Source organism: Lactuca virosa, chromosome 7 (genome assembly GCF_052849685.1).
Source record: "Lactuca virosa cultivar CGN04683 chromosome 7, Lactuca_virosa_CGN04683_v6, whole genome shotgun sequence".
In the NCBI taxonomy this organism is placed as follows: Eukaryota; Viridiplantae; Streptophyta; class Magnoliopsida; order Asterales; family Asteraceae; genus Lactuca; species Lactuca virosa.
Genome location: NC_136432.1, coordinates 191,497,779 through 191,509,856, shown reverse-complemented (window position 1 = coordinate 191,509,856; position 12,078 = coordinate 191,497,779). Strand labels below are relative to the sequence as shown.

At 35.6% G+C, this 12,078-nt stretch overlaps 1 protein-coding gene across 1 annotated transcript; it reads left to right on the top strand.

Moving 5' to 3' along the window:
- On the top strand, positions 1-666 carry LOC145124468 (uncharacterized). Its single transcript, XM_079059809.1, has one exon. The coding sequence runs from the start codon at positions 59-61 to the stop codon at positions 494-496; it is 438 nt and encodes a 145-aa protein (XP_078915935.1). The 5' UTR covers positions 1-58; the 3' UTR covers positions 497-666.
- Positions 667-12,078: the final 11,412 nt, after the last annotated feature.

Here is a 12,078-nt window from a genome sequence, read left to right as displayed (position 1 = left end):
ACACACTAATTTCCACATCCCTCTTCCGTATATTTCCTTTTGTATTAAACAAGTGAAAATGGCTCCAAGAGCTTTCCTTTTTCTTGCTCTAGCTTTTGCTGTTGTCCTTCTCATTACCTCCGAAGTGGCTGCAGCTAAGGAGTTGGCTGCAGGTGAGATTAACGACAGTGGACGTGGCGGATACAGCGGTGGTGGTGGGCGTGGAGGGAATGACAATGGTGGTGGCCGTGGAGGAAATGATAATGGCGGTGGTCGCGGAGGGCATGACAATGGTGGTGGCCGTGGAGGAAATGACAATGGTGGTGGCCGCGGAGGAAATGACAATGGCGGTGGACGTGGAGGGCATGACAATGGAGGTGGACGAGGAGGGAACTACAATGGTGGAGGAAATAGAGGTTGCAGGTATGGCTGCTGTGGACGTTCCTACGGAAGAGGAGGGTGCAGGTGTTGCAGCACATTTGCAGAGGCAACTGCTTACAAACAAACTCAAAACTAAGCACCGAGAAGGAACCATCTTTTGAGTTATGTACTAAAAAGATGTTTCAAAAAACAATTATGCATTACGTACTGCTTATATGTCAAATAATTAGCACGACTTCTTTCGATAGAAGTATGCAGTTAATATGTATCGTAAAATAATATATCTTTTAATTCTCTATGTCCAAATATATGCCATTTTCAATACGTGGTCGCATTTCCTTCAACATCACGAATATATATATATATATATATATATATATATATATATATATATATATATATATATATATATATATATATATATATATATATATATATATATATATATATATATATGCCATTTTCAATACGTGGTCGCATTTCCTTCAACATCACGAATATATATATATATATATATATATATATATATATATATATATATATATATATATATATATATATATATATATATATATATATATATATATATATATATATATTAGGCAGGTTAAGAGGCCCGTGCTAAGCACAGCCCGTGGAAGTTAATTTGGGTATTTCCTTCATGTTGTTCGACATAAAGGCTAAGTTGGGTATTTAAAAAAATGAAGATAGAACAATTTGGGTGTGTACAATATCAATGTTCTAATATGAAAAATAGATAATACACAGCTATAATAAGAAAAAATGAAACTTCAAAGCTATAATTGAATGGAGTTGACAAAGTACAATACTGTGATAAGAAAAATGGAAGTATTAACAAATTGAAACTTAAATAATATCCCAAGATATTCCGCTAAATGTAGTTGCATCAAGATGGCCAGTTGGTAAAGCCTTTCTTATATGTTCTATGCAAATTTTGATGATACTTGTAATGATCTTACGATTATTTTTACCCAATTATAGTTTGTCAAAATTATGACCTCCACCCTCGTTGGATCAGTCCCAGGAGAAAGCTCTGCAACACAATGAAGACCCTCTTGCACAACAAACTTCCAATAAAAACTAAAGATATTATTAACAAGCATACAATTGCATTTTAATTATTGAATACTTACGTCTTTCTCCCTCCATGGATTCATTTAGTGTTTGTTTCTCAACCAAAAGCATTGGAAATTTTAGATCACTTTTCATGTTTAAGCCTACAAAAGTCATGAATTTCAAGATAAAGGGGTCTCATTCTTTCATAGCTGCAACATCGAGGGATCCCATCATGCTCATTGGTAGGACGGTACTTTTTTAGCCAGAAAGGATGTTCCCTGAAGAGGAAACATATTCTATTTCGTAATCATATTTTAATTTTATAGAAAAGTTTCTCTAGAAGAGATCATATTATTTTTGAAAATGAACAATCATATGGACTTAACAGTCAAACAACACCTATTTTGACTAAAGTTCTTTGTTGATGACTGGATGATTGACTCTCTTTAAGTTTGCCTGCATCCATTTTTTTACTGAATGAATAGTATGAAAATGGAAAAAATGACAATTGACCGAAACAAAATGCATATAGAAGAAGATACGTCACAAAGGATTACATATTCAATAACTTCTTAATAGTAATGAAATTTAGAATTTATGTTCTTGTGCCTAGTAACAAATGGTTGGCACAACCAATAAATTCAAAGAAATAGACCAAAATATAGCATTCATATAAGGTATGTTGAATGAGACTACTATATATCAGGAAGTAATTGAAAATTTATGATAACATATTCATGTATTGTGTCTGTTGTCCAGTTGAAAGTATGTGAAATACACATCAAAAACGTTGCAAGTAAACTACATCACCAATAATATCTTGCATCATACAGAATTTTGAAGAATTTGAATGTCAAATTGCCAATTTTTATTGTATCCTCTATCTATCAGGTACAAACCCTACTTTTTTTTTATGATTGTACGCATCTAACTTTATTCATCTCCTATAAACAATGATTTCCATCTCAATCCCCAAAATTCAAGTTTCAATATTGTAAAAACAATTAGTTAGAAACGAAATGACAAAAAGATCCTTGTCATGTCTTACCTAGTTAGACCAGAATTCTTGGAGTTTCTTCATATTTAGTTTGAATGATAATAGCTAGAGACCAAAGAAAGCAATTCGTGAGGAAGAACATATACTTGATATCCAAAAACAAAATCAAAGATAAACCAATTAGGACCGAAAGAAGATACCGCAAAATTGAGAGGGAGGGAGAGACTAAAAGACACATAGACCAAAACAGAAAGCAAAAAGAGTCATGATTGTGGGTGTAATGAATGGATTTGGGAGAAAATCCATGTAAGATGTCATTTTAAAAATTTTGAGATTGCAATCATAAACAGAAAAAAAAAGGAAAAATATTGAATATGATTGGATTAAAGGGAGCGATGGTGGAGAAGGAGAATACCGGTGTCCCAAACACGAGAAGAAAAAAGAGGCAGACTGAGCCAACCGTTTCCTGGTCCTTCGATGAAGTTCTTGAAGAAGTAAATCAACTGGGGAAGCAATGGCATGCCGGGCACATCGGAAAAGAGATCTAGTAGAGGGGAAGGTGTTGTCAAATTTGTTCTGCAACAAGAGGAGCGATTGTATGGTATGGAAGGTAACAAATGGGGAACCAGATACGGCACACCTGATAAAATGATGCGGTGTGAATCGACGTCAATGGCGCCGTTTAGAATGTAGATGACGTGGCGCTCAATGAAGGTTGTAAATTTGATTTTGGACGCACAAGAAAAACAAGGTTTTTATATATAATAATGATATATATATATATATATATATATATATATATATATATATATATATATATATATATATATATATATATATATGTTTGAACCAACCCTATCACCCTGGTGCAAGACAGAAAACAGAGTACAAAGAGGAAAGAACATGGGAAGTTGTTTTGGGGCCAAATTTTCTGATTTTTTCAAGTGCATTCATTTCGAACAATACCTATTCGGATACTCATGTTTCACCATTGTCTTCCTTTTAGAAGACTTTGGAAATATATCAATCACTGATTCCTGAGCTCAAACTAATCACTATTACATATCATGATTCCATGCAACTTTAGCCTCTGATATCCCTAGAGCTAAATCAGTCTTTGAAAATTTATATAACACAAAGGGTATTGGAGTATATCTTCTGAACTCTGGTCCTCCAAACAATTGTGTTATTGAGGAAATTATTCCTAAAACAAGCGGACATGACTCAGACAAACCTAACGATACTGCTAACTCATTTTGGGCATCTCTTTATAGTGATGTCTTCTCAAGTGCTTACTGCTACCTTAGATGGCACAATTTTTAAACAAAAACACTTTCATAAATCCAATGTGCCTATGAGAGCAGTGAATAAAGGAAAAGATACTTGGAACACTATTGTTAAGAAACCATCAAAAGTTTCAAATTTGAAATTTGAATGGAAAGTTAAAGGGAATGACATGTCACATGAATTTTGAAACATAAGTCTTCTTGAACCATCTCAGAAAATTATTCTTCCGAGGAAAGAAGTGTCTAATAAACCAAAAGTGGATACCAACCATTCAGAAATCAAAATCCAAGTTCAAAGCCCATGCTAAAGTCCATAAGTATAACTCGGAGCCTAAAAATTCCAAAACTCACCCGTTTTGCAGGATTTTTGTGCTTCAGAACAATATACAATATGGTATATTGATAGTGCTTGTTCCATGCACATAACTGGGCATAAGGATTTCATGGGTGGTCCTAAGCTAACTCCAAATGATGGTTACATTATATATGGCAACAATATAAATTCTCAGATTTAAGGCTATGGCATACTTACCAACGGTAACTTCTTTATCTCCAATGTTGCTTATGTGAATGATCTCGAGCACAATCTAACTAGTGTATCCCTACTCATTGATGCAAATCAGAGGGTTGAGTTCTTTAAGAAGCATAGCTACGTCATGACAAAAGATCGGAAACAATGTCTCATCAAATCATATTGGAAGAAAACATGTATCCTATAGATATCAACATGATTTTCAGGAAGCCTTAAATATGTCTTTTCACTAAAGTTGTTCCTGATGTCAGTTGGCCTTGGTATCGGAGGCTGCGACACTTGAATTTATGATGTATAAATGATCTGGTTTCTGGTGAAATGGTCTTAGATTTGCAACTCCTCAAGTTTGAAAATGATAATATTTGCACTGCTTGTGATTGTGGGAAGCAATCTGAGAAAGTTCATCATGTTCTGATCAAAAAATCTATTTCCAAACCACTTGAACTTCTTCATATCGATCTGTGTGGTTCATTTTCTGTTGAAAGCATGCATCATAAAAAGTACATTCTTGTAATTGTTGAAGACCAGACGAGATTCACTTGGGTTTTGTTTTTATGATTCAAATTGGAAACAACTTCTAAGCTAATCAATTTCATAAAAGGGATTGAAGTTATGCCAAAGCTACCCGTTCGAAGAATTCAAAGTGATAACATATTCGAGTTTACCAATGCCACAATTGACAAGTTTTTAACTGACAAAGGCATCGAACACAACTTCTACCTTATTCTCCATAGCAAAATGGTGTTGTTGAAAGAAGAAATCGAACTCTAGTTGAATCCGCTCAGTCGATGTTCAAATTTGCAAATCTTCCTCTTTATATTTAGGCTAAAACACTCACCATTGCCTGATTTACTCAAAATCGGAGTATCATCAACCATCGACTCAACAAGACACCATATAAAGTGATGAATGGTCGGAAGTCGAGTATCTCGTTCTTACACATATTGGGATGAAAATGTTTTATCATAAACAACCGAGATGAACTTACCAAGTTTCAACCGAAATCAGATGAACCCATCTTTTTGGGATACTCTACCAAAAAAAAGTTTAATGGGTTGTGAATCGTTGAACTTGTTTAATACAAGAAAAATTTGATATTACTGTTTATGATAACTTTCTTCAGAACTCAGTACCATCTCATGTTACAACACACATCCTGGAGTTCGATTCTCCACCTCGAAGGTCTCCGAATCCTCAAGTTATTTATGAAGTCAATTTTGAAAGTTTTTTTAGATCAATGGAAACAAATCTTGACTCGGGATCTCGATTAATATCGTCTTCTATGCCAAATCCTCTTGTTTCTAAGAACATATCTAGTCCGACCCCAACTTCCCTCCATTTGATTCCAAAGTATTCCTATCTAGGGATAAGGGGGAGAATACCTCTGCTTCCGTGCCTCAAGGGTAAGAAAGCAATCCAACCTTCAAATATAATGTGGATGATTTTCAATATGCATCAGAATTTGCCAAAATTGATCCATTTCTAAACAACAATGAAGATGATGCCAACTTCTCTGACTTTTCGGATGATGGTTATGCATTTATACCAGGCTCGGAAGTTGAGGGGGAGCATAATCCTCAAATTCAAACCATTCAGGGGAGCAAAACAACCCCATTGTTGCTATCAAATCATCTTTTGAACACGAACTTTCGAGATTTCATATCTCGACAAAGGATCATCCTCCGAATTAAGTTATCAAAAATCTGAATGTTGGAGTTCAAACTTGCTCTGCTTCTAATATTCAAAATGAGTGTCACTTCTCAGCATTCATATCAATGGTTGAACCTAAATCCATCAAATATCTCTAGAACATTGTAACTGGATTACATCCATGCACTAAGAATTTGTAGAGTTCCACAGAAGTCAAGTGTGGACTCTTGTTTGTCTCCTTAGGATCACCCAATTTTCGGAACTCGTTGGGTTTTCCAAAACAAACTCAACGATACACGAGTCATTATCCGAAATAAAGCAAGATTGGTGGCCAAAGGATTCACACATATAAAAGGTCTTGATTATGATGAGACTTTTGCACATGTTGCTCATCGTGAAGCTATCTGAACCTTTCTTGCACATGTTTCTCACAAGTATTTCGAAGTTTAACAAATGGATGTCAAAAGAGTTTTCCTAAATGGTGAACTTGACAATGAAGTTTATCATCAAAAGCCTCTTGGGTTTGTGAATTTATCCTATCTAAACTACTTCTATAAACTCCAGAAAGTTGTGTATCTCCTGAAGCAAGCTCCTTGCACATGGTATAAGACTCTTAAATATTTCTAAAGTGGTCTTGTTTTGAAAGAGGAGTTCTTGATATGACCTTATTCTGAAGATCCAACAGAAAGTATCTCATGTTAGTTCAAATATATGTCGATGAAATCATCTTGGGTCAACTGATCCGACGATCGTTGTTGATGCCAAACTAGTGGTTAGCCGATTCCTAATGAACATGAATTGTTAATTAAGCTTCTTTTTTAGATTGCCAGTAAAAAAAGATTGAGGAATATTCATTAAACAAGAAAAATACATTTCCGAGCTTCTGAAGGAATGTTCAATGGACACATGAGCATCTGCAAAAGTTCTGATAGGTTTCTGATACAAGATCTTTTCAAACCCATCTAATGAATCCATTAATCAGAAGAAGTATAGGGGAATGATTGCATCGCTCTTGTACCTCACTGCAAGTTGCCCTGATATCGTGTTCTCGACATGCCTTTATGCTAGATTCCAAGTCAATCTTAAGATGTCTCATCTTTTTGCCATGAAACAAATCTTCTGATATCTTAAAGGAACAAAAAGGCTCAGAATTTGGTACCCTGTAAATGAAAGCTTCCTGTTGGAAGCTTATTCAGATTCTAATTATGGTGGACTTCAACTTGGTCAAAAGAGCACATCCATTGGTTGTCAATTTCTAGGTGGAAGATTGGTTATCTAGTCATCCAAGAAACAAAACTGCATAGCAGTTTCAACAGCCGAAGCGAAATACATTGTTGCTGCTAGCTGCACCTCTCATGCTCTATGGATGAAATCTCAACTGTTAGACTATGGTTTCCGATTTTAGCAAATTCTGATCTACTGTGATTCTTAATGTGCTATCGTGATCTCTCATAATCTGATCCAGCACTCCATGACCAAACACACACACACACACACACACACACACATATATATATATATATATATATATATATATATATATATATATATATATATATATATATATATATATATATATATTCGGTACCATTTTATTAAAGATCATATTTTAAAAGGTAATATTGACCTCTTTTTTGTTCCATATGAAGATGAAACTGCTGATGTCTTTACTAAGGCATTATAAGAATCCAAGTTTAATGGTTTTTTGAACAAAATGGGAATGATGATGCTTGATCTTCAGTTTTTCCAATAAATTTCTACTCTCTGATGGAAACATCTGAAAGTCAAATAATTCCTATCTAAACATCTTTTACTTCAAAATTGTTTCTTCTCGGAAAATAAATGATCACTATATGTATTTTTTCTAACATTTCTTTTAGTACTAAGCTCTCAGGTTGATGGTCTTTATCTTGCAAATTGCATCCAAAATATCCTTTGCCAGAGATCTTGAGATACGTAGTTTCACGTTCTGATCTTCAGAATCTATCAATATGTTAGTGTTCACTTTCGATTTGTTCCGATCTTCAGAAGCTATTGAAATGCTACCGTTCACTTCCAATTTTTTTTCCGATCATCAGAAGCTATTGAAATGTTCCTATTCACTTACGATTAGTTCCGACCCTCAGAAGCCATCGCAGAATTGCTGTTCATTTGCAATCGATTCAGATCTTCGCAGGCGATCGAAAGATTATTGTTCATCTCCGAATAATTCACAGCTTCACAATCAATCATAATACTTCTTTTTATTAGAATTCAAATCCGAATTAGTAATGTGATTTCATTTTATATTTTTTGTGAGCTCTAATCCTTTACCTCTTAGAATCTCTCAAATCTTTTTGAAATGTTTGACTAAGATCTTCCACGTAACTTTTCTTTCTAATATCCAGTCTTGAAGTTGTGCCACTTGTTGGATTAATATCAAACATTAGTAATTAATTTTTCGATTCTCGGAAGGATCTTATGTCCGTTAATATCAAAATTCTTTTGTTCTGGGATCTTTCTTTAACAAACAATAAATGTGATTTTAAGGTTATCATTAACTGTGTTTTCTGGAATGGAAAAAATGTTTACCCAACGGTTATTATCCTTTATTCCCAATAAACATTCTTTGGCATGCATTCCAATAAACCACTGAGTATTTTCTAAATATGAATCGACGGTTTCCTTTTTTAATCAACAACACATCTTGTATCATGGGATTAACTGTCACATAGGAAGGTTTTTCATGCCTATGCATTTCATGCTACCCATTTTCGGAGTTGGGTGTCATCATTTCACTCTTCGAACTGACCCGAAACAACTTATCTATAAAAAGGGTTCTTGTATTGAACTCTTCCCTCTTTACGCCCTTTATCTATCTTCTTCCCTAATATCTTCAATATACTTTATTCTTCGTGCATTAAATAATGGCATCCAAAGTTTCCAAAACCTCCACGAAGAAGAAATCATCCAAAGGATCTGTTACTTCGTCCTCTACTGAACCAATCTTGAAAGATAACACAAAACTTTTTCACTTGACCCTATGGATTTTGATAAATCTATTCGTGTCATGGTGGAATTCAATTCTTGCTATCCCATTGTTGCTCCGCTTACCAAAATCCCTAACCCTAATTTCCTTCTCCATCTTCTTTTCGAAGCATTTAAATGAGTAAAAATCAACTAGGGCGTCCTTAAATGCAAGATAACTGATGATCGCATTGTCCCTTTTTGTGTCATGGTGGAAATTAATTCTTTATGTTCACTTGACCCCATGGATTACGATGAATCTGTTCATTTCATGGTGGAATTCAATTCTCGCCATCCCATCGTTGTTCCACTTACCAAAATTCCCAACCCTAATTTCCCTCTCCATCTTCTTTTGAAATCATTTGCATGAGTGAAAATCGACCAGGGCGTCCTTGAATGCAAGATAACTGATGATCGCATTGTTCCTATTCATAAGGAAACGTTTCTGTGAGCAATAGGGGTTTCTCTAAACCCAAAAGAATTTAAGATTGTCGAACCTTCCTGTTGAGTATTATGTATTGCGTCATTGGGCCTGTCTGTTTAGTCCGTTTTGTATAAATGAGTTGGGCCTGTCCATTCATATTTATTTCTAGGGTTAGAGTATATAAGGTGCATGCATGCATCGTAGTTTTGTTAACTCTGATATTATCTTTGTAACCCTATTTTATGCCTCTATAGAAGTAATTCTTCATCGAGTTCTTCTGAGGTGTGACTGTTAATCATTCAACACCAATTTGATCAATATCGTGTTCTTGTTCTTTACTTGTTTAAATCTATTCGATCTTTAAGGATTTAATCCTAACAATTGGTATCAGAGCAGGAGACTATGTAATCTATACACATCTCTTCTGTTTATAGAGTTTTAGGGTTTCCGTTAATATAGGATTTAACTCGGTCGTCTTCTACATCATTCTGACGGCTCAAAGAGTTCTTGATATTACCCTATAAACAATATTAGTTTACACGTCTGATTCTTTACAGGTATCGAAAGATTTTTCACCATGCAACACGACGATTCCAACATCAACTCCTTGAATATCTCAAGCAGCATTGGATCAACAACCAGGATCCCAAATCTTTTTCCTCACGAATATGAAGTCTGGGCGATGCACTTTGAAGATTATGTTCTAGGCTCAGATGATAATGGTTAACTGATTTGGGAGGCAATCACTCTAGATCCGTTTGTTCATACAGCGACCAAAAGAAAAATCAAAACCCAGAGAGAATACAACCAACTACTTCTTGATGTGATGGACGTGCCTAAAGACGAGAAAGACAAACTCATGAGCAATATTAAAGCAATGAGAATCATAAGATTCGCTTTGCAAGCAGATACTTTCCGTATCGTGAACTCTTGTGACACAGCGAAGGCCATTTGGGGTAGGTTGAGGGAGCTCTACTCCACAGACGCAGATCTAGAGCATTCGACTCAAACGCTCTTGCTATCCGAGTTTGGCGAATTCATTCAAAATCTTGAAGAAACACTGACTGCCACGTTCAATCGATATAATCATCTTCTCAGCAAAAGATGAAGCATGGAATAGGACGTGAACTAATTGAGCAAAAGGTCACATTCATGAACGGACTGCCATCAGAGTGGAAGGCAGTAGTGTCAACTGTTAAAGCGCACGAACAGTTCAAGAACTATACTCTTGCGAAGCTTGTGGGTATTCTAAAGGCACGGGAGAGTAAAGTGACGAAAGAAGCGAAGGTGGTTTCTGGAATGGGATCTTTAGTCGTGGTTGTTAAAGGCAAGACAATGACTAATGATGGATCTGGATCAGATAATTTTGAACATGAGCTCTCAAACAAAGATTTCGCTTTAATGGTGTCAAACCCTAAGCGATTTGCTAGAAAGAAGTTTCCCTCAAGCAAAAACAGAAACTGGCAGGGAAGCTATAGCTCGAAGAAAGTGAAAGAGGAGAACATGAGTGGTTCTCAGAAAGAGGAAGAGAAGAAGGTGAAAAAGTTGGTTGGTAACTCCGGATACGATTGTAACTATTGTCATGGCAAAAACCATCTTGCTAAGGAGTGCATGCTGCGAAGGCAGAATGAGAAGAATGAAGGAGAGGATGAGGAAGCTTACCATTTGAGAAAGCTAGAGGAGATCAAGAGAAAGAAAACTAATGATAACTCTATGCATGCGTTGATTGTGCAGGAAAATATGGTTGAAGGCGAGTTTGGAGGAGTGGAAGTCTGGTCGACAGACTCCGAGGATGAAGAAGTTCGCAAGCCCACACATGGAAGGGCGTTCGTAGCGAAAGAAACAAGTTCGCAGTTCTCAGGAAGATGTTTAATGGTGACTGATGGAAGTTCGCAGATGCAGGAGATTGCTAGCGGAAGTGAGAGAAAGGATGATAGTTGTTTTGCCGCACGACCTGTTCCAGAACAAATCAATGAGTGCGAATAGTTGATCAATAAAGTAAATTCCATTCTCGAAACTCTTTATATTCCTATATCTAGATATGAAACTGAGCTAAGTGACTTAAAATTCACCTTTTCAAGTATAAGCGATAGTTTAAAGCGAACCCGGTTGACAAACTCTAATTTGACTGATCAATTGAGCAAGGCTACATCCAAGAGTGATGAGAGGCGTATGTGGATTCAGAAGATAGAGTCGGATTTGTCTAAGTCTAGGGATGAATCTATTTATTTGCAAAGTGATAATCTTATGCTTTTGAAACAGCGAAACATTTTTTGTTTAATTGCAAAAAGACTTTACTTTAATATCACTCAACTTCATCTTGATTGTGAAATTGGTAAGAAAATCCACAATATGATTTTGCCATTTCTCGAATTAAAGGAAGATGAAATAGACGCAGACTGCTACAAATGCGAATCCATCGTTTCGTCTGAAGAAACTTCTGATACATACAAATATGGACTTGAACGAATCGAAAAATACATTAAGTCCAAGGACCACAAAAATATGTTGAAACAAATCTTGGATGAGAATGATAAAAAGCAGATTAAATCTGATACTGTACAAAAATTTGACTCATTGAATGCTAAGTTGAGTTCAGAAAATAAATTGAATCTTGAGAATACTTCTAAATTCGATGAGGATAGTGATATGAGTGAGATCTCCATAGAGGATGAGATTGATTGCTCAGAATTCGTAAAAAGCGAACCTCAACCTGCGAAAGCTCTTATTTCTGAAAATTCAGTTG